Here is a 27488-nt window from a genome sequence, read left to right on the forward strand (position 1 = left end):
CTACATTGCCATGCATGGGCTTCTCTCTAGTTGTGGCACATGGGCTCTATTGTTGCAGCACGTGGGCTCTCTAGTTGTGGCGCATGGGCTTAGCTTCTACATGGCGTGTGGGATCTTAGTTCCTCAACCAGGGATTGAACTGACGTCCCCTGCATTGCAAGGCAGATTCTTAACCACTGGACCACCAGGGAAGTTCCTCACCATTACTTCTTATATCCCATTCTTTCCCTTTGGGCTCAGTTTTCTTCCTTTTTTAGTAACTCTTAGCAGAGATTTGTATACAGTAAACTCAGTCTTGGTATGTCTGAAAAAAAATTTTTTTAAACATATGTCTGTCTTTATCTTGCCCTTATTCTTGCACGATTGTTTATAGCTTTAGATTCTAGATTGACCATTATTTGCCTTAACACTTTGAGAATATGATCCTGTTTGTCTCCTAGCAACTATTTTTGCTGTTGAGAAGTCTGTTAACAGTTTAATTGTCACCTTTGTGAATCTTTTTTCCTCTTTTTGTAGCTTTAAAATTTTTTCTGACTCTGCTATTTTGCACTTGTGCTAGTGTTCTGGGTTTGAACATATTTTTATTTACGCCACCTGGGCCGTGATCTGCTGCTTCAGCCTGATTTGTGTCTTTTTTTTTTTTCTTGGCTGCTATTTTTCCCTGATCACTATTCTAATAGAAGTATTTGAACCTTTCTCATTTAGCCTTCTTTATGTCTTTTCTTTTATAACTTTCTCTCTTTATGTCTTTCTTCTGCATTCTGGGATATTTTCACATTCTGTTTTCCAGTTTCTAATGCTCTCTTCAGCTCTGTCTATCCTACTTAATCACTTTAAAAAAAGTCTATCTTAATATTGTGTTTTAATATCTATTCCTTTTTTTGGTTTAAAAAAATCTACCTCTTCTTACCATATGGTTTCTATTTCTTCCTTTAGCTCTTTGAACATCTTTAGCTTTTAAAAACTTTATATTATGGACTTATTAAAACTTTTTATTATGGGAATTTCATGTATACTAAAGAAGAGAATGGTAATAAACCACCTATGTCCTTTGCCCAGCTTTCAGCAATTACCAACATTATGCCATTCTTTAAACATGCTTGTTTTAAAGATGCTTTTAGAATGTGTATGTGTATAACTGAGTTACTTTGCTGTACAGCAGAGATTGGCACAACATCATAAATCAACTACAATAAAAAAATTAAAGATACTTTTAGGTTATTCTATCATTATTTCTAATTCTTGGAGTGCAAGTTTTCCTTGTGTCATGTTACTCTCCCCTGTGGTGGTTTATTTCCTCTTGCAGTGGTTTGTTTTTGTTTTTCAGTGTAAGCCTATTTTGAGTTGGGATTTGTTTCCATGGGAGTCCCATGTGCTTTGGATTATGGAAGCATTCCTAAGGGGAATTTCGTTTTCTCCTCTGCTGGGGCCCTACAAATTTAGCTGGTTGCCATTGGCTTAGGGTACATGAATTTGGAGTCTACATCTGTGCCTGGTGAGATCCTGGGTTTCCATTTCTTATGGACTCTTTTTCTGTGAGGCCCCTAGCAGATGGCAAGGTTCCTTTCTGCTTCTCCAGGTTGGTGGGCAGTTTTTTAAGCCATAGTTGATGGGGGGGGGGGGGGGGGGGTGAGGTTGAAGTGTAGACCTTCCTGGCCTCTGGCTTTATGCATTTATCTCAGCTCTGCTTCCTGGCATGCAGGAGGCCTGCAGCCTGGACTTTTCTCCCTTAGGGGTGATTAAATCCCCAGTCCTCAGGCCTCAGCTGTTAAAAACTATATTGGGGTCCCTTTTCCCTTGAGTCCTTCAGCTTCACAGTGCCTACTCACTGCTCTCTGATTCCTTCCTTTTTGTTTCTGGCTCTGTGGGCTCTGCTTTCTTTCTTGGTTTCAAGCTTAGCAATATGTGTAAAGGGTGTGGAGTGTTAAATTTTATCTAGCTCTTCTAGTGAGGTTTTCTTGGAGATGGGGAGGTGGTAGAGTTGCCCCACATCAGACTATCCTCACTCATGATTTCATTTGCTACTTCGGTTTTTTGTTTGTCTTTGATTTTTAATAGCTTGGACTTTTTTACCTCTCCTGTGCTGGGTATTTGCCTTAATTCAGTGAGTTGTGTGAGGTAGGCCCTGATACTGTCCCCCCTTTTACATGTTTATTTTACAGGTGAGGAAAGAAGGGTGGAATGGGCTGCTTGTAGTCTCAGAGTTGGGAAGCTGGGCTGTGAACACGGGTGGTCCAACTTCTGCCTCCAGGCCTCTCCTCTTCCTATTCCAGAGAGAGCAGGGCAAGGGTAATCTTTTCTCAGTGGTTTCATTACTCTAAAAGTAACTTTATTTTTTCTGATTTTCCAAGTAATTCAGACTCATTTTAGAAAATATAAAAATTTGTAAAGAAGAAAATATAATCACCACAACCACATAACTTAGGTATAAATATAAACATTTTCTTGTATTTCCTTTGTGTGTGTGTGTGTGTTGTTGTTGTTTTTTAATGCCTATTACAAGCATTTTTTTTGGTTTTATTTATTTATTTATTTATTTTTTTCTTAGGGGATCTTCCTGGGGCAGCGATCGAACCTGTGTCCCCTGCATTGGCAGGCGGATTCTTAACCACTGCGCCACCTAGGAAGTCCTTGGTTTTATTTTTATGCCCAACTTTTATTACATAATAGCCCATGAGCAATTTTTATATTTAAAATTTATTTTACAGTGTTATTTTAAAATAGTTTAATTTTTAAAAAACATATTACAGAAATTACATTGACTCAAATGATTTTTAAAAAGCTGAAATGAATAGAGTAAAAGTCAGCCTGACTTTCCACAGGTCATTGTTGTTAACAGTTCAGTCTATGCTTTCTCAGAGCTTTTTCTTTTCACAAATACATTTGCTTGTTTTTAACAAAAATGGGAGTTATACGACTTAGTTTTTTACTCAATATTATGACTGTCCTTTGATGCGTGTTTATAAAGATCTATTTTTTTTGTTTGTTTGTTTTTTGTTTTTTTGTTTTTATTCCCTGAAATGGGCTCTTCTGACTTTTTATAAAGATCTATTAATATTTTATAATCAAATCTCAAAATTATATGAGTAATGTGAATAGATGCTCATGAAAAATTGAAGCAGTATAGGAAACTACAGAGTAAAAATTTATATTTTTAAAAAATATTGTGTCCTGTTGCCTACCCTGCTCCCTTCTGTCCCATCCTCCCATCCCAGAGGAGGCCACAGTTAGGCATGAATCAGCTTCTATGGCTGTTCCTGTATATTTACCTGTTTAGTGTGTGGTCACAGAATATGTGAGAGTGTGTGTTTAGTATAAATACAGACTATCTTTGTAGATGCTGTTGATCTTTTGCCCTTTTGTCTGTATTTCTGTGGTAGGATAGATTACTCTAGAAGTTGAATTTGCTGTATCAGAGGGTATATGTATATTACTATCTTTTCATATGTTTATTTGCCTTTTGTATTTGTTCTGTGACTTATCCTGCTTGTAGACTTTGCCCATTTTTCTTTCTTTTTTTAACTGTGTAAAACATGAGACTTACTCTAACAAATTTTTAAGTGTATAATTCACATTATTAACTGTAAGTACAATGTTGTACAGCAGATCTTTTGAACTTTCCATTTTGCGTGACTGAAACTTATACCCATTGAACAACAGCTTCCCATTGCCCATCCCCGCCACCCCAGCCCCTGGCAACCACTATTCTACTTACTGCTTCAATGAGTTTAACTGTTTTAGATACAGTCATATAAATGGGAGTGGCTTATTACACTTTATTTACATGTATATAAATTTTTATTGACATGTTTAATTTAGCATAATGTCCTCCGGGTTCATCCATGTTATCACATATTGCAGAATGTCCTTTTTTGTGACTGAATAATATTCCATAGTGTGTATAAACCACATTTTCTTTATCAGTTCATCCATCGATGGACGCTTAGGTTGATTCTATATCTTGATTATTGTGAACAGTGCTGCAGTGAACATGAGAGTACAGGTATCTTCAGGATCCTGACTCCAGTTCTTTTGATTAAATACTCAGAAGTGAGTATTGCTGTATCATATGGTAGTTCTATTTTTTATTTTTTCATCAACCCCTGTACTCTTTCCCACCAACAGTGCACAAGGATTCCAGTTTCTCCATATATTCTCTCCAACAGTTGTTAATTTCTGGCTTTTTGTTTGTTTTTATAATGGCCATCCTAACAGGCACAAGGTGATATCTAGTGCTTTCAATTTGCATTTCCCTGATGATTGGTGATGTTAAGCATCTTTTCTTATACATATTGGCCATTTGTGTGACTTCTTTGGAAAAATATCTATTCAAGTCTTTTGCCCATTTTTTAATTGGGTTATTGGTTTTTTTCTGCCAAGCTATAGGAGTTCCTTATATCTTTTGGATATTAATCCATTATCATATGTATAGTTTGCAAATATTTTATCCCACTCTCTAGGTTTCCTTTTCACTCTGTTATTTCCTTTATTGTGCAGAAGCTCTTTACTTTGATGTCCCATCTGTCTGTTTTTGCTTTTGTTGGCTGTGCTTTTGGTGTCATATCCAAGAGATCATTTCCAAGACTAATGTCATGAAGCTTTCACCCTATATTTTCTTCCAGAAGCTTTACAGTTTCAGGTCTTATGTTTAAGTCTTTAATCTTTTTTTTTTTTAAGATTTTTTTGTTGTGGACAATTTTTTAAAGTCCTTATTGAATTTGTTACAATGTTGTTTCTGTTTTATGTTTTGTTTTGGCTTTTATTGGCCACGAGGCATATGGGATCTTAGCTCCCGGACTAGAGATCGAACCCACACCCCCTGCACTGGAAGGCGAAGCCTTAACCACTGCACCACCAGGGGAGTCCCAAGTCTTTAACCATTTTGACTTGATTTTTTATGTATGGTGTAAAATACAGATCCATTTCCATTCTTTGCATGTGGATATCCAGTTTTCCCAACACCATTTGTTGAAGAAACTGTTGGTTCCCATTGTGTATTCTTGGCATCCTGTCAAAGATCGCTTGACTGTATGTACATGGGTTTATTTCTGGGCTCTGTATTCTGTTCCATTGGTCAATATGTCTGTCTTTATGCTAATACCATACTATTTCAATTACTGTAGTTTTATAATATGTTTCAAAATCAGGACGTGTGAGGCCTCAGCTTTGTTCATCTTTCTCAAGATTGTTTTAGCTATTCAGGATCCTTTGTGGTTCCATAAGAATTTTAGAATTTTTTTTCTCTTTCTTTTAAGAAGTGCCCTTGGGATTTTGTTAGGGATTGCATTGAATCTGTAGATCACTTTTGGGTAGCATGGACATTCTAACAATATTAAGTTCTTCCAATCCATGAACACAGGATGTCTTTCCATTTATCTGTATCTTCTTTGTTTTCTTTCAGTAATGTTTTGTAGTTTACAGTATACAAATCTTTAATCTCCGTAATTAGATATATTTCTAAATATTTTGTTCTATTTGATGCTGTTGTAAATGGGATTGTTTTTCTTAATTTCCTCTCAGGTTGTTTTTTGTTAACGTACAGAAACAAAACTGATTTTCGTATGTTGAATCCCTATCCTATAACTTTCTGGAATTTGTTTATTAGATCTAACAGTTTGTGTGTGTGTTGTGTGTGTGTAGTCTAATTTAGAGTTTTCTACATATAAGTGCATGTCATCTGCCAACAGAGGTAATTTTATTTTTTCCTTTCCAGTTTGGATGCCTTTTTACTTCTTTTTCTTGCCTAAGTTGCTCTAGCTAGGGCTTCCAGTACTATGTTGAATAGAAGTGGTAAGAGTAGGCATCCTTGTTTTTTTTTAATTAATTAATTTATTTATTGGCTGTGCTGCATCTTCGTTGCTTGCACGCGGGCTTTCTCTAGTTTCAGAGAGCAGGGGCTACTCTTTGTTGTGGTGCACGGGCTTCTCATTGCCATGGCTTCTGGTTGCGGAGCACAGGCTCTAGGCGCAAGGGCTTCAGTAGTTGCGGCACATGGGCTCAATAGTTGTGGCTCATGGGCTCTAATGCACAGGCTCAATAGTTGTGGCACACGGGCTTAGTTGCTCCGTGGCATGTGGGATCTTCCTGGACCAGGAATCGAACCCGTGTCCCCTGCATTGGCAGGCGGATTCTTAACCACTGCGCCACCTAGGAAGCCCCCTTGCCTTGTTCTTGATCTTAGAGGAAGAGCTTTTAGTTTTTCACCATTGAATGTGATGTTAGTTGTAGACTTTTCATATATGGCCTCTAAAATGTTGATGCCACGCATTCTTTTCCTAGGTCATTGAGTATTTTTATCATGGAAGGGTGTTAATTTTTGTCAGATTCTTTTTCTGCATCTATGGAGATAATCATGTGATTTTTATCCTTTGTTCCATTAATGTGGGAAAGCACATTGATTTTGATACGTTGAATCATCAATCCTACTTGGTCATGGTGTATGATCCTTTTAATGTGCTCTCAAATGTGGTTTGCTAATAGTTTATTAAGGATTTTACATCTATATTCATCGGGTAGTTTTCTTGCAGTGACTTTTTCTGGCTTTGGTATCAGGGTAGTGCTGGCCTCGTAAAATGAGTTTAGAAGTATTCCCTCCTTTTCAATTTTTGGGAAGAGTTTGGGAAGGATTGGTATTTTAATTCTTTAAATGTTTGGTAGAATTTACCTGTGAAGCCTTCCGTTCCATGGCTTTTCTCTGTTGTGAGGCTTCTGATTACTGATTCAGTCTCCTTACTAGTTATAGGTCTCTTCAAATTTTCTTTTTCTTCATGATTCAGTCTTAATAGGTTGTAAGTTTCTGGGAATTTATCCATTTCTTCTAAATTGTCCAATTTGCTTGCATATAATTGTTCACAGTAGTCTCTTATAATCCTTTCTATTTCTGTGCATTGTTGCAGTGTTTCCGCTTGCATTTCTGAATTTGTCTTCTCTTTTTTTTTCACAGTAATTTAGCTAAAGGTTTGTCAATTTTGTTTATCTTTTCAAAAAACCAACTGTTAGTTTCGTTGATGTTTTTCTGTTCTCTGTTTTGTTTATTTCTGCTCTAATCTTTATTATTTCCTTCCTTCTGCTAACTTAGGGCTTAGTTTGTTCTTTTTCTAGTTCCTTGAAGTATAGTTATGTTATTTGACATCTTTCTTATTTTTTAATGCAGATGTTTTTTTCTACTATAAACTTCTCTCCTTGTACTGCTTTTGCTGAAGTCTGTGAGTTTGGGGCTGTGTTTTTGTTGCCTTTACCCGTTTTTCTATTCTGTTATCTTTTTCTTATTGATGTATAGTAGCTCTTTTGCATAGATCCTTGTCTTTGTGTTTCAAGTATTTTTCACAGTTGTTGGTCTTTCAGCTTGATGGTAGTTCTTTCATCAGGTAGTTTAAATTTTTGATGTTGGTAAATCTATTCATTTTTCCCTTTATGGTTTCTGTCATACTTAAAAAGGCCCTCCCACCCCCAAGATGATAACATATATATATATATAGCTATTATTTTATGGTTGTATTTTTATATGTAGATCTTAACTCCCTCTAGAATTAGTGGGAAGGATGTGAGGTAGGGATCAAAAAACTCTTTTAAAAACAGCGTTACATGGCTGACAACGTTCTGGCACATGGATAGCACCTTCCTATGTTGCCTGTTCCCTTATTGTCATACCTTTAGGCTTTTGTAATTTTTTGCTCTTATAAATAAAATTGTACTGTATTTCTAGTTGCTTCATTCGGGTAGATTCATAGAACAGAATTACAACATCAGGAGGAGACTGAGAAAGTAAGGCAGCTACAAGCAGGGACTTGAAGGTGCACTAACTGCATTTGATTCTCAGCTCCACGCTCTGGGATCACTTCGCAGCCCTCTTCACGCCACTTCCTGTGCTTCATTTTCTCATCTGAAAAATGAAGATAATAATAGTACCCACCTCAGAGCATTGGGCTGAGGTTTAAATGTTTAATGCACATAAAACACTGGAATAGGGCCTGGCACGTGGTAAGTATTCAGCCATTATTAGTTGCTGCTGTTGCTGTTTTCATTGTGATGGGCATTTTAAGGCAAGTGACTTTCAGAAAAGATCATGGTATTTTAATATTTCCCTCTGGGAATATAGGAGATCCCATTGCCCCAATCCTTGTTATCATTGAATATTATCATTTTTTAAAGCTTTTCTAATTTTATGCATGAATAACGGGCTCCTTTTTTGCCAGGCCGGGAGAGGGGGTGCACTCTCTTCTGATATCCTTTTGAACCTTAAAACTAAACTGTTTCCTTTAGGAAATGGCTTATATTGCCTCCTAGATCCCTTTTATGGAGTTGTATTTTAGAACTTGAAGTCCACCTGCTTTTCAGTATGTGATTTTTTTACCCCACATTCATCACTTAGCCTGTGGCGGTCCTCCGAAGTTCATTCCCGTGGCCTTTTCTTCAGGTACTGACATTCACTTGAGCCCCTACCATCTGGCAGGCCCTGTGCCAGGTGCACACGCCTCACAGAGGACTAAGTTACTTTCCCTGTATGGCAGAGACTCAGCCTGGGAGAGGCAGAGGGCAGCATAGGGGCAGCTGGCCTCAGAGTTGGGATGTGTGTCCTAGTGTTGTCTCCCGGGCTGTGGGGCTGAGGGGCTGGGGGGCTGGGAGAAGCCCTAGGAGACATTCTCAAAATTGTAAGTGGGGCTGACTTTTACACACGAAGTGTAGCTGTGTTGTGCCTGAGGAGACCTGCTCTGTGGAATCCCAAACTTGAAAATTTGTTTTTACTTTATAAAATAATTCATCATAGCATGAATAAAAAAAATATGTTCTTCCTATATATTTAAAATATGTAGTTTGAAGAAAAAAGTTTTACGAAACTTTTCTGAAGCACTGACTTCAGGCAGGTTTCTTGACCTCTTCAGGTCTCAGACAAAGATGATGTGTTCTCCCACTCTGCTTTCCAGCCCTGGCTTTCTGAGCTCTGGGGTGTGAAGGGATGTCAGCTACCATTATGGATATTCAGGTGGTAGGTAGCTCGTGGGATGGAGTAAGCAGTGCTGCCGACTCCAATTCTGCAGAGAAAAGGAGCTGGGACTTTCCTCTGAGGCACTCAGGCTTAGACTTGGCTGGGCCACTTTACTCTTTGGCATAGAGGCGTCCTCACCACCAACAGTGCATTTTAGTTTTTCTTCCTCCTTCTGTAGGAACACCCCATTTCTGGGGCAGTCTTCTTGATTGTTGCATGGAGAGATTATATCCCTAGATGGAAAGGTAGGACTGCCACCCTCTCCCCCCTCCCCCACACTTCCTCCTTTCTGCTGCTTAATCCGAAAAGTGTCCCTTGGCTCTTTTTTCCAAACCACCGAGTTTGAATTGATCTTTGTTGCTTGCAAGAGGTGTGGAGGCACTTTCTGGTTCCTGCTAAAGTTACCTGACAGCGGAAGGTGTGCATCTGATAATTATAACTCCAGTGCTTGCAAGGCCTGAGCTATTGAGCTAAAAGCAGTAATCCTGATCTTATCAGAAGGGTTTTGTAGTCCAACAGTGTTGCTTATAACAGTATCTGTTTTACTTCCTGGGGTTGCCCTCTGCTTTTAGGATTCTCCTATAATCCTGCCCATTACCCCTTGTGCATGTCTCATTACCTCCTGGGATCAGTTAAAACTGATGGGAGGTCAGAGATGTTTTTCTTTTCTTCCTCCTGAGATCTGGGAATTGGGACTTTTAACATTACAACATTGTCAACCCGTCCAGTAGTAGGCTAGTCACAAATGTGGTATAGGTAATACCTACAGAGCCACAGATGTAGCCAAAGAAAAGGTGGTGTATGTGCTGCTTATTAAAAAAACAATAGGGCTTCCTAGGTGGTGCAATGGTTGGGAGTCTGCCTGCCAATGCGGAGGACATGAGTTCGATCCCTGCTCCAGGAAGATCCCACATGCCAAGGAGCAACTAAGCCCGTGTGCCAAAAAAAAAAAAAAAAAAAAAAACAATAACAATACTATCACCAGCAATATTCAGCTCTGAATACTTTTGTTACACTCTGTATTTCAAAGTTATTAACTTATATCCATGAGCTTGGGGTCAGCCCTTTGAAGTCTAGTGATTTAGCTAATGACTACTTTGAGGTTCAAGTCCCAGGAATTTGCCCAGATCTGAACTTTGGGTGGGATTCAGAATTTGTTAGATTATAGAGAGTAGAGGGAAAGGAAACACATTACAGTTCTGTGTCTTCAGAGAACACTCAAGAATCTGTATAAAAGTTGTAGTGTGTGTGATGGTGTTCTAAGGAGAGGGCAGTTTCTTAGAGGTTTCAGAATATGGGGAGCTCAAGTGAAGAGTTAGTAGCTTAGCCTCAGTGCTTTAAACCTGAAGGAAAGGGTTAACTCTTGCCTTGGGGAGGAGTGAGGAATGGGAACTAAAATTGCTTTGGACATCTGAGCTGTGCTTTAATAAGATATTCCAGGTGGTCAAGGAGTAATCCTAAAATAGCCTAGATACTTAATTGCTTTTAAAGTCAGGCGCTCCTGTCTCTGGGGAGGTACAGCTCTAAGGAATGCAGTGCTGGCTCCTAAGATCTTAGAGGCGTGGTCTGGTTGGACTTTTTTTTTCACATCTCAGTAAAAAAAAGGCCAAGGTACCTTTCTTGGGTCAGGAGAGGCTGGTTAAATGTCTCCTAACTGGAAGTTTGGCAGTAAGCCTTTGGCTCCTGCTGCCACCAGCTGCCACAACCTGGCTTCCTCCAGGGCTATGGGATGGTTCTTGTCACCCCCAGCACACCCCCAGAGACAGTGGTCTATTTTCATTCATGCTCAAAGGCCTCCTGCTGGATCCCCTGCCCAGCGTTTCTCCATTTTCATCAGAACATACCTATCTCACAATAAGGTTCAGATTCATCCTTCTCTTTCTCTTTCATCCCCTCAGTCCAGATCCAGTTGATTCTCTGACTTGGCTGCTTTTAAGACAGTCATTTCTCCCTGGTTCTACTGCTTTCCCCACCCCCAACCCGGATCCTCAGCATGAGCTTAGTACACAGCTGGCCAGCCCCAGTGCTGGCTTTCCCTCTCAAATCTTCAATACTGTTTACAAAAGTAATATGTTAGCATTGTAAATCATTACAGAGGGGCATTAAAGATAGTTTATTAAAGTCATATGGCTCTCTTACTTGAAACACTAAATATAGTGATTGTATCAGTTCACTAAATTATTCTATAATTTCAGTGCAATCTGAATTTTCTTTGTTGCTGGGGGTGGGGTGGAGAAGCAAAGGTTGGGTCTTGACAAATAATTCAAAGTTAATTTAGAAAAAATAAAGTTTTTATAATCGTCTCTCTCGAGTAGATTGTAACCTCCGAGAAGTCCGAGGTTCTTATCTGTCTTGCTCTTTTTCCCTCAGAACCTTCCACAGTGTCTAGTATACCCTAGTGATCAAATGTTTGTATGTGAATGAGTATAATGAAAAAGTCGAAAAGTGAAAATCCCCCCCAATTCCAGTCTGGTTAGGTGGCTACATAGTGTGTATTTTCCAACAAAAATGGGTCATGAAAGTCATCTAACACACTGATTTAATCACTTATTTTTCTGTTTGGAAAACATCCACTGCCTCCCCCCTCTTCACAGTTCAGAGTTTAAATTTCCTCCTGGTATTCAAGGCATTTCACAGCCTGTTTCCACCTTAACTATTCAGACTTGCATCCTCCCTGCCAAAACATGCCTTGTTTATCCCCCACTCCATGCTCATTGAGACTATAAATCTCTCAGCCCATTCTTCCAGGCCAGCTTCATCTCCACCTCTGAGCCGCCTCCTTTCTTCCACCTCCTGGGCACTTTGTGTTTTGGTACTTTGACTTGTTGTATCTGTTAAATGCTGTGTGTGTTCAGCTTATTTTTCCAACACTGTGGTAAAACTCCTGGTGGTGGGAACCACTTTTTTGGGGGGAGAGGGGGGTAATTCTTCTCAGCAGCTTGCACGATGCTCTAGACCTGATGTGGGTTCTAAGGAAATGAGCGTTGAATGAATTTGTATTAGGCTTTCCGCTTCTCAGGACAGGAAGGGCCCCTAGGGGCCCTCTCATCCAGCCCTGTCTCTCGTTGGAGTCCACACCATGCTATCCCAGACAGATGGGCATCTAGGGACAGGAAGCTGCCCCCTCCTGAGAAGGCCCACTCCATTTCTGCGTGGTTCTGATTGTTAGAAGTCTTCTAATCCACCTGAAATGCTCTCCCTGTTAATTTCTGCTCTGTGACTCTAGTTCTGCCCTCTGGCGCTTTAGAGAAAAAAGGAAAAAGAGAAAAAAAAAGACAACCCTGCTTCCTCTTTAAAGGATAGTGAATATGTTTCCCCTTCCAGGGGTGAGGTGTTGAGGAAGCACTATTTAAATTTTGAGTAGCAGTCAGATTAGACTTTGATTCATTATTTTTTATGTGCATGTTGGCAGTACTAGGTGCCTTACTAGTCCCCTCAGAGGCATAACCCACTTGTCTGTCTGTCTCTCTCTCTTCTGAGAGGAACGTGGGGGCCCCTCTTAGCCAGGATGTTGGGAGGTAGTGGTAAAAGGTTAGCAATTCTTATTCCAGTAGCCCTAGGTAAGTCTCCTGGGTGAATGCTGTGTGAGGGCTGGTTTTCTGTTTGGCTGTACCTCCCGGATGAAGCCAATGAGAAGAATCAAGGAGGAGAAGAATCTGCCATTGGTAGAGCCGCCCAAGGCCAAGATTTGGCATTTGTAGGCATTCTGTGTACCGAGGACATTATTCTTCTTTTCCTCCCTACCTCCCTTCCTGATGTCCCTACCCAGAACACTTTCCAGTGTTTTTTCCACCCATGAGGCAGTGTGGTGTAACAGAGAACCGGGCAGACCTGGGTTTCAATACTGACGTTACCACTTAGAAGCTCTGAGACTGTGGGCAAGGTAACTAACCTACTCTTTGAACCATTGTTTTCCCATCTCCAGATAGCCACCTCTGCATTGCAGAATTCAGGGAGAAAATGCTTGGTAAGCTCCTGGTCCAGTCTTTGTTACACAGAAGATGCAGGAACACGAGCTTCCTGCTCTGCTTTCTTCTTTCCCCAGCCTTCTTTCACTACCAATTTTGAGAGATTTATAGGCAAAACACTCTGTGGCCTCCCTGCGGAAAATGAGCTGAGTGTGGGTATGGTAGCCAAAGCTAGCCTTGGGTGCCTATTTGGGAACAAGCTGTCAGTTTCCTGTGAGCTCCTGGTGAGATCAAAGCTGTTGAGGTGAGCTCTCAAGTAGGAGGGGCTGAGAAGGTCGCAAATGGCAGTGAGCGGCCACTCTGGCTACTGTGGGTCCCACACGTTTCTGGGCTGTCCCTGCTGCCTGCTGCCCACAGGGAACAGAGCCTCTTCCTCTGGCTGGTAGAGTTGCGTGTGGCGACCCTTCAACTGAAATGCTTTTCTCGGGGACCCCTCTTGATCTCTAAACTGTTGAGCTGGCTCTTTTGGGGTGTGTTTTCTTCTACCACTCCCTGCCTTCCTCTGCCACTACAGTCTCAGTCAGCCACGTTCTGCATTCAAGAAATTCAGTCACTTCTGAGCTGATAACTTTCTAGCAGCCACACCCACACCCTATTGATAGACCAAGAAACCTGCACGTAAACTTGAAGTGCATACGTGAGCAGTGTTTTGCAGCAGTTGATCAGAGTTAAGAACCAAGAAAATAACTGCTGAAGCCTGTAATCCTGCCAATGAAAGGAGGAAGGGAAAATAGGAGTCGTGGGGTTAGAGGTCCCATGGGGGAGCCCATCCCTGCCTCTCAGAAGACGTGTCAGTGCTTTTTATGTGCTGGGGGCTGGGAATACCCTGACAGCATGCTTATGGATTGGGGACATAGGGGCACAGTAACCGCAACACGAGGTGACACGGCCCAGAGGAGAAAGACATTGGTGGTCAGAGGCGTCACTGAGGAAACAGCATTCCAGCTGGACTGTGAATGGTGGGCACGGCTCAGGAATTCCTCTCACCTCAGCCAGAAAATCCTCTGAATCAGGGTCGAAGTTTAACCGCCTCAAGACAAAGTAATGCAGAGAGAGAGGGCATTTCCCCATCAGCCCCAACTGAGTGTTTTAAATTATATAATGGCCCAGTTTTGCCTAGGACAAAAGAGAACACCTCCACTCCTGGGCAGCTCTTTTCCTGTGTTTTCTTTAAATAGTAACTGACATTCCTATCTGGGTGATGGGTCAAACAGTGGGATTGCTCAAAGAATGTAGTGTCCTACTTCTGTCCTGTTCTGACAAGTCTCCCTGTCCTCCGTGGTTACCAGCCGAGTTTGTTTCAGGCTAAAATCCCATCTCTATGCAGATTTTGAATCCGAGTGGTTCTTACTTAGTGGGCCGTGGTAGTGCACGGTCTGACCATCCCACTGCTTGGACTCTGCTGTGATTTGGCCAGAGCTGGTGAAAGCCAGGGGGTAACGATGACCCCCCCAGCCCTCACACTTGGGTGTTTATTTTCACACATAGTCACACGGTGGTGACACTGGCGCTGGCATGTGTGTTTTTACACTCCCTTCCTGCTGTGAAAAGCTCTGTCTGAGATTCTAGGCTGTGGATTCCATCCTCCCCACCCAGCTGAGTGTTAAATAGTTTTTGAGTGAGCATTCAGAGCTCCTAGAAGTTACTGTGACTAGGAAAAGACTGTTTTCATCTCTCTTGGTGACTGATAGAGAATCCTCCTGTGAACAGAATCAGCTTCAGATCTCCAGCTAGAGAGTCGGGAATTGAGCTGCCACAGTAAACAGCTGACATAACAGAAGCAGCAATGATCCCCCATTAAATGTCTTTCAGCTGATAGGGTCTCCTGGGATAATTGACTTTCCAGCAGGAATTACTGGCTCAAACAAAATCACTGGGCATTAGGGCAACCTACTGCAGCCTTTGAAAGGGGACTGTAACTCTGTCTGGTTTTGCTGACCTGACAGGCATAATTCATCTTGATTATTCATTGTGCTAGTTGCCACCAGATGACACCAGATTTCTGTTGACTGTAATTACAACGTGGGGGTGGGTTTTAGCTTTTTTTTTTTTTAAATAGTGTTCCTGCCACTTGGTTGTTGGCCTCCCTGAGCTGAAGGTGCTATAGGAAGATTTCTACAGCGTCTGCCTGGGGAGATGATGTGTGCACAGTCAGATAGCATTTCCTGAGCACTTCCTTACACACGTCTTTTACTAGATAAGCAGGGAAACAATTTGATGTAGCCTGTTTCATGTCAACTGACAGGGTGTCACTTCTTCTTGGTTATACTTCACTTCTGTGTGAATTGTGTATACTAAATTGCTGCTCTCAGAGAGCGGGTCTGCATCTCCGAGCCCACTTGGAGTAACAGAAGCAAAGTATGGCCCCAGAATTTAACTGAATAACCTGAATAACCTCCTGCTTTTAGGCAAGCTTTACTAAAGAGAGAGAATGGACTTAGACCAGGCTTTCATTTTATTGGCATGATTTTACAAGATCCCTACGCAGTCCAAAGAATGCCCTCCCAAGAAACCTCTGCTGCCCAACCCCAGACGTCCCTCCTCAGCCACTTACACACCCCAGCCAGCTGGGGGGCACACGTGTGTGCTTGTGCGTGTGGGCACCTTTGGTCCTGGGGGAGAAATGAGAGCGTGACGGTCTCAGTGTGTCCAGTCCCATCCCTGGATCCTCCGCTGACAGGTGGGGTGCGGTGAACAGGCGACTTCTGCGCTGACATTTCATGTTCCCCACTAGCAGAGGGCCTTTTGGACTCTCCTGTGTGGTGTATGTGTCTGTATATTTTTTGAAGAGGTGCTTAACTGGTTCAAATAACCAGTTAATGCCTTTTAACAATGATTATAGTTCATCAGGTATTCACTGGAGCCTTGTAAGTGCCAGGCAGTGTGTTGTGCGCTGAAGGAACAAAGATGAGTAAGACACTTTGTTCTCAGGGAGCTTACAGTGTGCGGGAATGACAGATAATTCCAAAATAATATGTTAGGTTCTAAGCTTGAAATGCACAGAGAGTGCTTCCAGAGTACCTGTGCAGCCGGGTGTGAAGGGAAGGCTTCCCGTAGATTTGGGGAATAAGTTACCCAACTGAATAAAAGTGGGAAGCAGATTTCAAGAACATAAACAGAAGCATATTTGCCATTTCCTCCTATTCAGTTGAATGGTGTTGGTTTGACCTAATCAATTAAATTAGGATTAGGTTTTCATTACCCTTCTAATGAAAATGAACTTCACCCTAGTGGCACAGAGTCTCCGTACCTTGGGAATAATCTCAGGCCCTGGGGGCCCTCATATCACTAGGCAGTTCTAATCACTAGAGTTAGGGCGTCTAGTGGTGAGGCTTGGTTGAGACCACATATCTTTGAGATCTGCAGGATCTTTGTCTTGCTCCCTTTGACCCTTTATCTTCCACTCAGAGTGTTGTGTGGGAGGCCAGGCTAGGTATCTTCACAACACACCATATAATATACAAACACACCGTAAAGCATACAAACATGCCCTACAGAACCTGCAGAAAAATGGTCCACCTCAGAGTGATGGCGCCCAGAAGATCAGCTAGGGATGAGCAGGTCCTCGGAAAACTGGGCCTTTGTGTCCTTCTCCTCAAGGGTTATCGGGTGTAAGTAACACCTACCCCCTCCAACAAATGGAGATGATTCTGCCACCTGACTCCCTCTGGTTTTGGAACCATAATTGAAAGTGTAAGAAACAAGGTGTCCCCGTTAGGGTGGCAGAGGCAGTTACTCGAGCCATCAGCCTTTCAGTGGGAGCCAGGAGAGCGCAGTTGCTGAGGGTTCTCACCTGCACCCTAAATGATTGCCTTGCCCTCTCTCGCTCTCTTCCTGCTCCCTTCTGAACTCTGTGCTTTGTTCCCCTTTAGAATGGTGGTTTGGCCTGGAGTGATGATGCGGATGGAGGCCGGGGAAGAGAGATCTCTCGTGATTTTGCCAAGGTCTGTAATGTTTCCTTTGTGATGACAAAAGGGACAGTTTTGCAGTGGGTCCTTGTATCTCATCCCCAAGGAATAAGGATAGAAGTGGCCTATGAGTCACATTTGTAGTCATTCAGATGGTTGTGTATCGCTGGTGTAACACTTCCCGCATAAGACAGAATTTTTCATTGTGGTATTTTTTTTTCCCCTGGGGGATTCGGGATTGCAGCTGTATGAACTGGACAGTGATCCGGAAAGGAAAGAGTTCCTGGATGACCTCTTCGTCTTTATGCAGAAGAGGGGTGAGTGTGCAGTCTGCTCATGATTTCAATTCACTGCATATTTATTGAGTGCCTACTGTGTGCAGGTCACTGTTAGCCATCCTCCCTGTGGAGTGCCAGCATCTTCTCCCGGGAGGACAAGAGCCATTTACTGCCAGTTGGTGCCATACTTAGCTGAATAATTGACACCAGGTTGAAGAGGGCAGAGACGGCCTGGGTAGAAAAATGAATGGAATGGTCATTCCCATTTGGTCCTGCTTTATTTTTGTCACTGTTTTTCTGATTAACTGGTCTCTGGAGTCATTTCAAATTCATATATACTTTTTTCTTAGCCTTATAGCAGTCCTGGATATGACTTGAAGTGGTATGTGGGGCTTCCTGCTGGTGCATCTAGCTTAATAGAGACTTAGAAAGGCCAGTGAAAAAATGGAGGCCCTTCAGGATTTGTTGGGAGGATCTGAAGTGATCCATGAAAAGGAAAAGCTAATTCTTTTTTTTTCTTATCCATTGGCTTTTTGATTTCTGCATTCACTGGCTTGGTTGGGGTGTTCCTGCAGTTTAAGTGTAAGACACACGGGCATCTGCCTTACAATGCACCTTGCCACTTCTCTGTCCTTCTCTCCTTCTCACTCTCCCCATCCACCCACCCCCAACCATCTCCACTTTAGACCATGGTGTGTCTGAGTCTGGAGCCCGGTGACTCAACTTCCTGGCTTTGTATCCTGTCACAGCAGTGCGTTCACCAGCTGGGTCAGCCCTCAGGAAGCATGGTCAGAACCCTAGGAGATGATCCTCTGCAGCCTGTGTAGCTCCATCTTCTGTACCCTCAGGACAAAGCCCTCAGAGAGAGCTGCTCCCGCCAGCGTGCTCCCAGGGACCCTGCCTGATCATGTATCCCTTGGTTTCTGTCTGATCATGTATCCCTTAGTTTCTGTGTCAGCTCCTTTATTGCGACCTGGGAATGAAATCCTCCTCTTTATCCTAGGCTGAGCTATAATGACAGCCCCCAGCCACTAAATATTCTGAGTTAACTCCTCTCCCTCCCTCTCTCCCTCTTCCTCTCCCCACCAGCCCCATCCCTCTTTCTCTCCCCCTCCTTCCCCTCCCTTTACCTTCCAAAGCCTTATTGCCTTCTTCGTAGCACGCCTATTATTGCTGGTTTGCTTACAAAGGCAATCGAAAGTTTTGAGTCTCGGTTTCCCGCCATCTCCAAGCCTATCAAAGCAGTCTAATTAGTTTACTCCTCCAACTGTTATCTGGAGCTGCATGTGTCAGTAAAAAACAAGAATATAATCCCGAAAGATAATGTGACTGGCAGCAGTGAAACTCCCTGGTTGCCCTGAGAGAGAGAAATCCACTTAATACTTTGGTCTCCCCTTCCAATTACCTTTTAATTATTTACAAGCTCCACAAGCCCAGCTGGTGCAAACCCAGGAGCTGATCTCGTCTCAGAGGGGCTGCTATAGCATTATAGATTTTAATCAGCCGTGTGGCTCCACTGCTTTATATTCTACTTTATTGTTTTTCTCCCTTCCCCGAAGGATTTTTAAAGTTATATCAGCTAGCCAAGAGTGAAGATCAGTAATTGTTTGTTTACTACTATATGTCCCCACTAGATGAGGCGCTCCTTGAGGACAGCCACTTTGTCACCTCTCCCTGTCCCTAGTGCTAGCACAGGGCCAGACCTGGAGGCGGGTCCGCTCAGGACGAGTTTGCTGTAGGAGCAGTCCTGTTGGTTTTCCTCACTCAGCTGCCCCACGCAGGGAGGCCGAGCTTCCCCTCCCCCACCCCACTACCACCCCCAATCAGACACCGGCCTGTGGTTGGAGGTCAGCAGTAGAGAGCAGTGTGTGCTGAATGTCCTGCTATTGCACCGCGCTGGGGCTGCCAGACTGCCATCTAGTCTATTCCAGAGTAAACCCAAAGCAGGAGTAAGTGACTCTTCTTTGATCATGTCAATTTATGTTTTTTCAGGCCCTGAGTAAATCTTTTTTCTGTCTCTAGCACTTATGTTAGGTATTTCACTATTTGCTGGCACCAGCAATAGAAGGGAAACAAGTCAAGTCTGTTGTGCTACTTGTTAATTACTCTAGTATAAGGTTTCTCAGCCTCAGCATGTTGACTTTGGGGACTGGATAGTCCTTTGGGAGGGGGCACCTCCCCAGTCTTGATAACCAAAAATGTCTGCAGATGTTATGAATTTGCCCTGGGGGACAAAACTGACCCCTTGTTGAGAACCGCTGCCATAGAAGGACAGGAAAGAAGGTGAAGCTCAAAGATTTCCTCTGAGAGAAACTCTTCTGGAAAATCATCTTACCTCCATTCAGAGCGCAATACCTGAGGGTGGCAGGGCCCATGTCAGGCAGTAGGACAAACTCCCTGCCTGTGGCTGAGTGCCAGAGGGGTGGGTGCTGGAGCCACATCCTAGGCTTGAGTGTGAGGACTGAGAGCTGCTGTAGCTCCAGCATGGGGAGAGTGGAGGCAGAAATACAGCGGCGTGTGTGGTGTACGTGGTCCAGGCACGACTGGAAGAACCCTTGTCTGTGGCCTGGATGAATCAGCTGGCACCAGACTGTGAAGAGCCGTGTTTGGCCAGAAAGTTAGCACTCCTATCTGTGACATAGCCGGGTTATTGAAGTTAACACATGGGGAGTATCACCAGAGCTGTGCTTTCAGAAAGTTTGCTGTGGCAAACAGTATAGTTGGGCTGAAGAGGGAAGACTGAGGCAGGGACACTGTGAATCACAGTGATCTCCCTGGAAAATTCATGTCTGATGGTCTAAATTAGAATTGGGCAGTTCAAGGCAGCTGGGAGCAGTTTGCACGTCTAACCATGTGAAGCTTGCTGTCTTTACTCTTCATGGAATCGGTGAGACCAAGAGCCCCTAGACGTTTTTGACTTATTTGTCACTCCCAAATTGGAGTGTCTGGGGCACTCAGGAGCCCAATCTTGTTTGCTGGCTGGGTGCAAGGAAAAGCCTCATAGGCCTTGGCAGTGGGTCAGCAACTCATCCTCCAGAGCCAATATAAAGGATAAGCAGTAGATTTCAAAGGAGCCACTGACAGCGACCTGAGTTTGAAAGGCTCTGTGATGCCCACCTGGGCCGTGAGTGGGCCAGGCAGCTTTCCCATAGAAGGCTACACTGCAGAGGAAGTGGACCAGGCTCCACAGGAGGCAGGACACAGCAGGTGGCCTCAAATGACTGCAGCTGCAGGTGATAAAACGGCTGTCCAGTGGGAGAGGGGCCCAGCCGTAACTGCTGCTTTGTGCTGGGTCTCTCTGGCTTGTTAACATGTTTGGGTGAATTGACTGCAGCAGATGGGCCTTTGAGCTCGCGGCACCTTGGTTTCTAGGCCAGACCCGGCGACTTGCACCCTCGTGACCCCTCCCCCACCAGCAGAGCAACCGGGCCCAGAAGCTGCCTGAGAAGAAGCTAGGGCAGTGCCCTTTCGGGCTCCCTGTGTCCTGGCTGCCTCAGAAATGGCTGCTGCAGCCTGTCGGGAGGCATGCGGAGGCGGAAAGAGCTCTGGACTAGGAGTGTGAAGCCAGTGCTAACATCCCACCCTTCTCCATGATCCTGAGCAACTCCTTCCTCTTCCCGGAGCCACAGTTTCCTTATCTGTAAAATGAGAAGGTTCAGTTAGAGTCAGTCTGAAAGTTTCTTCCAAGTTCTCTGTTCTGTATTACGTATGCATGATTGTGTCTGTTGAGCTACGAGCAAATGAGCCACCCTCGATAACCAAAATAAGAGGAAAGCCCCTTGAGCAATTTTCTATCAAAAAATTTGTGTAAAAACTACACCAGGGACCCCAAGACCAAATGCTTCACTCCTTTCCTTGCTGAATCATGTTTCTTCTTTTGCTGACTGAAGCCAAACGCACTTAAACAAGTTTCCTTTGATTGTGCTTCCCCCACAAATGTTTTTATAGAAAGATGGGTTAGATTTCAGAACTCCGATGCCCCTTTTTCCTCACCTTTTGCCATGTGCACATGCGCGCACATGTGCGCATGTTTGTAAAACACACACACACACGCCCCTTTCTTTGTCCAAAAAAAAAAAAAAAGCCGAACATTTGTAAATAAAATTCTCTGGCTAATTTAGCTCACGGTGGGTGGTTTCTGAGGTATCATTCCCCCAGTAGATTTTCCAGGGGGTATGGTAGAGGGGGTGCTAATTTGGAAGTCTCATAAACAATTCCATTCTTCCTTTATCAGTGAGGAAGAAGAGCTTGTTCTCTTGTTCCCCAGGCAGTGAAACAGAAGTGTGATTGCATCAAAGAGGAGGGAGATGATTTTACTGTTAATTTTATGATTGTCATCCCATGTACTTTACAGAACCCTTTCAACCCATTATCTGATCTGCTGCTCCCCACAGCTCCACCTCTGTGGGGTAGAGAGAGCAAAGGTTATCATGTTAGCCATGAAGAATCAGCCCCCAGGTTAAATGACTCACCTGAGACCACAGAGCCCATTTAGCACTTGGTCTCCTAATCCCCAGGCCAGGATTTTTTCCCTCACCTTCACTGCCCTTGAGAAAGTTGGCCCCTAGCACCAGCAGCTCCATCACTTCCCACCGGGACAGTGGACAAGCCTCATCTCTTCTTCAGCCTTCTGAGCCCCACAGAGACCATGGCCCATCTCTGCAGGTCAGTGCCTGGTAGGGTCTGACAGCATCTGGCCGATTAACACGGGGTAGAACTCTTCATGCAGGAAAAGTCTTCATCTCAGGGTAAGGCGGCCTGCCTCTCAGGGAGGGGCAGATGTGACAATTCACAGTGGCACAGAAGCTGCCATCTGTCAAGGTGGGATGGGGTGAGGGTGGGGGTGGGGTACTGGAGACAGAAGCCCTAACAGTAGCGTCTTGTGCGCACCCAGAGTGCCCGCACGCGAGGATCGCCCCTCCAGCCCCTGTCCCAGCTCACACACCAGGCTAAGGGCCTGCATGGCCATGTGGAAGACAAGTTTTGTCAAGACCTCACCGGAGAACTGCCCTCCCTCCCCCACCAGTTCTGTTCAGGGCTGCAAACTGACCTTGGTTTTCCCAAATGGATTGTTGGATCTGTTTTTGATGTGTATATACAAAGAATTTACTGTGGGAAAAGGGCTTGGTCTGCCTCTAAGTGCAATTTGAGTGTTTTTCCTTCTGTTGTGTGCTTATCTATCCATCTCAGGCAAGGAAATGTTCGTGACATATATTGCTTTGCCTTTTGGTGGAGGGAGGGAGTTTCTCGTATATTCTTTGTATCTTGCAGTAAATGGTCTGTGCTGTGGACACTCTTCCTGATAGACTAAGATATGTTTGTCTTTGTCAGATAAAGTTGGCTTTGGGACTTCATTTTCTAACTTTATTCCCCAATGAGAGTCCAAAATGTAAATCTTTGTCTCAGGATTAACCCTTTGTTTTAGGCCAGATCTTTTTCTCTCCCCAGGTGATCCAACTGCTGTTCAAGTACTGGGTTTTTTTCCCCCCACTTTTAATAGTCATTTAAATACCTTATAACTACTCAGTTATCCATGATAATGGAAAGAGATCTTGGTTTTTGAAAGGCATGATTAATTTGAATAGCTCACTTTTGTCTTTAAATTCAGCCCCTTCCTCTTCAAAATCATTTTATTGGTACTTCTAGCAGTTGGTAAAATTGGGTTGATAGTTTTGCCTCCTGTGTTCCAAAGTGAGCCAATATTTAGCAGATCATCCAGGGGTTGGCATAGGGAAAGTTTGAAGCGAGAGTTTGACCCATGTACGCTGTGGGAAAACCTACTAGGTCTTGAGAAGCTAGGAGCATGGATTGGCAGTGGAAGCTCAGACAGCCATGCACTGCTCAGGCCAGAGCACCCTTGAGTTATTGAGCCTCTCACCAGCCAGGCTTCCACCCCTTCTCCTGGTCTGTTGATGAGCAGCAAGCGAAGCAGAGAAGACCCGACAGTCTACCTCCTTCCACCTTCTTAACCTACTTCTCTGAACATGGTTTTTTTTTTTTTTTTTGGCACACGGGCTTAGTTGCTCCGCGGCATGTGGGATCTTCCTGGAGCTGGGATCGAACCCGTGACCTCTGCATTGGCAGGCGGATTCTTAACCACTGCGCCACCTAGGAAGCCCCTGAACATGGTTTTTATGGAAGGAAACAGCACAGCCATAACCATAATGTTATCATTGCCGTAGTAGAGTATAGCACTGCACATACTGTTGAACTTCACCTAGAGCAGCTAGTCTGCAAGAAAGGTAATGGGTTTAAAATTAGCCTCTCGGGTTGTGGTGCCTCCAGAACTCCCATGCCGTGCTGGTGGGAATATAAATGGGCATAACCACTGGAAATCTGTTTGGCGGTGTTTACTAACCCTGAACACGTGCCAGCCCTATTACCCAGCAATTTCACTTCTAGGTGCGTCCTCAATAGACGTGAGAGCTTATGTTCACTGGAAGACACACAAAAAAATATTCATAGCAACACCATTCGCTGTGACCAAAAACTGGAAAGAACTCAGATGTCCATGAGTAGTAGAATGGATAACTAAATGGTGGCGTAGTGCTGTACTGGAATACCACACAGCGATAACAAAGAATGAATTATTGCTGTACACAGCGGGGGTGACCTAAGCTCGCAGGCTTAACGCGGAACAAAAGAAGCCAGACGCAGAAGACTATATACCGCATTCTTCCATTTATGTAAAGTTCAAGAAAGTCACCTATCTGGATACATGTCAGGATAATGGTTACCTCCTAGGAGGGGTGGGGTGGGGGGGTGGATATTGATTGGGAAAGGGTAATGAAAGAGTTTTCTGGGTGCTGGAAATGTTCTGTATTTTCATCTGAGGAATGGATACAGGGGTGTACACTGCAGTAAAGATGTGGTGGGCTGTGTACTTAAGATTAGTGCACTAGACTCTATGTCAGTTAGACCCCGTCAGTGGGAAATTGGAGGTAGAGGGCTGAAGGATACGTGTAGGCCCAGTCCAGTAGTAGGATATCTGCCCATCCTTGCCTCTGCCCTGACTTGTGGAGCAGTCAGCTGCTCACTGCACGGCACACCAGCAGACCTTGCTGCCCCGTTTCCCGCTGGGAGGTATTTTCTACATGAACAAACCAGGAGAGAAGATCACCAGCCCTCTGCTTGTTCCTAGGGAGCAGGACTAGAGCAGGGCAGGACTTAATGTGCAGAGGAATAAGCAGGAGGCCTGCCTGCCTGCCTGTCTGCCTGTGCACATTCCCCGCTTAACGTGGACTTAACTCTTCCAGGCTCCCTGGTCAGCTGCCCAGCTCTCTTGACAGGCTGGGGAAATGATTAATGATCTTGTTCAAAGTCAGGAAAAAGCAGTGAAGGTCCTTGGCAGGGCCACGCCCTGGGTCCTGGGCCCTCACCCCTGACCAGTAGGCAGGAAGGCAGCCAAGTGACTCTGTCTTGGGTCCCTGCCCCCAGATTGCTTCTGGTCTTCACTGGAACGCGCCCATTCTCTGTGGTGGCGAGGAAGTGGCCGTCCCCCCAACACTCCTGCCATCTCCCACCTTTGTCTCTAGTGCCAGAGGAGGCCATCTCCTCGCTCTGCCCTTGCCCCTACTCTGCTCTTTCTCCAGTCTGAGTGGGGGGAAGGAGAGCCACGTGCCCGGGAGCAGCTTTTGTTTGGCTCCATCTGTGCTGCAAGCTCCTGATCACAGCTTTGGCCTGCAAGTGCCAGTGCCCAGCAGCATTCCCACCTCCAAGGGTTAAAGCCCCAGGAGCCCCCACAGCTTCCCTGGGTCCTGGCCTCATAAAAGCCTTTTCCGCATCTCCCTCGGGCTGCCTCAGGCTCCCTCAGGCTCCCTGGCTGAAATCTGATAAGGGGCCTCTTTGTTGGAACTGTCAGTCTCCTTTATTGAGTAGGGAACTGGAGACCAGCGGCATTTCTTGGGGTACAGATAAGGCCTTGGATTGCTGTCAGAGGGAGCATGATTAATTACCCTCAATCCTAGCTCCTGCTTTGATAGCAGTGACTGACGGTCCACAGGCTTCCCCATCAGGTGCTCCCCCCACCTCTGGGAGGCGTGATGGGGGCGGAGATTCGGCCTCCTGCAGGGCCAACACTGATGACCCACAGAGAGCTCCCTGCAGCGGCTGCTGGCCGCCTTCTTGGTTCTCTGCAGGTTGCTTTTGCATTTATTGCGGCCTGAGGCCTGTCCCCTCTCAGGTGAAGAGCCTCTTTAGAGGAAGATGTAATCCAGCCCAGAGAATAGGCCAGAGACTCCCCCACTTCCCCACAAGGCTGGAGAAAGAGCCATTGCTTATGGACTTGAACTTCACAGACCTGGTCGTAAGCCACACAGGGGCCCTTCATAGGAGAAGATCCCAAGCCATCCATCTCAAGGTTACTTGGCAGCATTATTTCGTAATTCAGGCAAGCTCCTAAAACCAAGTTACCTCCCTTGGTAATATTCACAACTATCAATTTTTGCTTTAAGTTTTTATTCATAGACTCATAGGACTTTAAATTTATTTATTTATTTATTTTATTGGCTGTGTTGAGTCTTTTTTGCTATGCATGGGCTTTCTTTTGTTGCAGTGAGTGGGGGCTACTCTTCGTTGTGGTGTGCAGGCTTCTCATTGCTGTGGCTTCTCTTGTGGAGCACGGGCTCTAGGTGTGTGGGCTTCAGTAGTTGCAGCACATGGGCTCAGTAGTTGTGGCTCACGGGCTCTAAAGCGCAGGCTCAGTAGTTGTGGTGCACGGGCTTAGTTGCTCCGCGGCATGTGGGATCTTCCTGGAGCAGGGATTGAAGCTGTGTCCCCTGCATTGGTAGGCGGATTCTTAACCATGTGCCACCTAGGAAGCCCCTCATAGGACGTTAGAACGGGAAGCCCAGATTCCTTGCGTCAGACAGATAGGGAAACTGAGGCCTGAATATGTTGATCCCCCAGCCCCCACCCCCACCTCCCCGGTGTGATGTATTGGTTTTCTTTCTTGTTCAGGCGGGAAACGCAGCTAAAAGGCCTCTCCCCATCTCTTCATAGCTGTGTCTCCTTGGGACAAGGGAGTTGGCTGTCAGGCCCATAAGCAGAGAGCAGACTGCAGAGACAGACCAGCCTGAGGATCCTGTGGTAGTTGTGGAAAGAATCGAAGCCAGGGCAGGTTTTGTGTCTGGATTGGCTGCATAATGTGAGCAAACCATGATGTCATGTAGAGCTGGCTCTCAGAATAGCTTCAGCTTTGTTTCTGACGGTACTGAGGGGCCTGCCTGCACTGGGAGCTACTTTTAGCACTTTTGTGGAGGGCCAACCGTGAGGAAGAAAATACCTGTTCCGCTTGCCCCCTGAGCCCTGGAACTGGGCTGCCTGGCCAGGCCACAGGGGCCCCGCTGAGAGAAATCATGACCCCCGCGTGCGCAGAGCGGGCCTGGGTTGCAGAGCAGCCCTGGCCTGTGGTTTCCCTCCAGTGCTCCTGAGAGGAGGTCACTTTTGGGACTTGAAATGCCACCTTGCTCCTTCCTTGTCTTCTCAGGTCTGGTATCTGCTTGTTTCCCTTGCGCCTGAGCAGTTCCCAGCCTAATGCAGTCACTCTCTGTGTGACTATAAAAGAGCTAATATTTTAATGAAATTTCTACACCTGTGACATTGTTGTCTTTGAAAGAAGCCATCTCAAACGACTGCTCTGAGTGAATCTGTAATTCCTCTCTGGGGAGTTGCCTTTAGAGGCAGTTTGAGCCACACTAGAAAATCTGTCATAGTTTATGGCCACACCTCATCTTCACACAAAATCAGTATAAACAGCCTGGACACTTCATCCTATTTTCCTGGCTTGTTTCCATGAATGACCATTTCTAAAAGTAAATTATACCCTTTACTGCCCTTAGAGAGAATCAAATGAAAATAGTGTAAACTTTGAAAGCTATTCACAAGTCGAGTTCCAAGACCATGTGGTAGCTGGCTCTGCAAGGTGACAGTTTTGAAGGACAGCACTCCCTTGGCTGGGCAGGCCCTGCTTGGCGGGCACTCACTCAGCCACTCCTGTTACGTGTACTTCGCAAACCCAGCCACCTTGCCCTCTTTAACACCTGTCTCCCCTTCTCTTTGGCCCCACTGAATGAAGTCATGGTTTCTTTACCTTCTTGAACCCCCTGTGCTCCATCCATTCCTGTGCTGCTGGTCCTCTTATTGTAGGACTCAGACGCAGAGGGCTTAACTGCTCTGGGCCTCAGTTCCCCAGTCTGTTTAATAAGGGTCGTGACCCCTAATGAACCTGCCAGGACCTGAGAAGAAAGAGTGACTTCTGTTCAGGGCTGTCAGCCTTAGACACTTCCAGTTAGTGACAGACCCTGGTGGGCACACCACAAGCAAGAGGGAAAAGCGTTTAACCGTCCCA

The 27488-nt window shown here is 44.8% G+C and overlaps 1 protein-coding gene across 2 annotated transcripts in view; it reads left to right on the plus strand.

Annotated features, from left to right (window-relative positions):
• The window catches only part of ARID3B (AT-rich interaction domain 3B), a 52963-nt gene that overhangs the window by 14393 nt on the left and 11082 nt on the right, over positions 1 to 27488 (plus strand). For both annotated transcript variants that reach the window (XM_057725253.1, XM_057725254.1), the window contains exons 3-4: positions 16827 to 16898; positions 17107 to 17179. In XM_057725253.1, coding sequence (XP_057581236.1) covers positions 16827 to 16898; positions 17107 to 17179 — 145 coding nt within the window. The remainder of the gene's footprint in view (positions 1 to 16826; positions 16899 to 17106; positions 17180 to 27488) is intronic.

The sequence above is a fragment of the Hippopotamus amphibius genome, chromosome 2 (genome assembly GCF_030028045.1).
Source record: "Hippopotamus amphibius kiboko isolate mHipAmp2 chromosome 2, mHipAmp2.hap2, whole genome shotgun sequence".
NCBI classification, from domain to species: Eukaryota; Metazoa; Chordata; class Mammalia; order Artiodactyla; family Hippopotamidae; genus Hippopotamus; species Hippopotamus amphibius.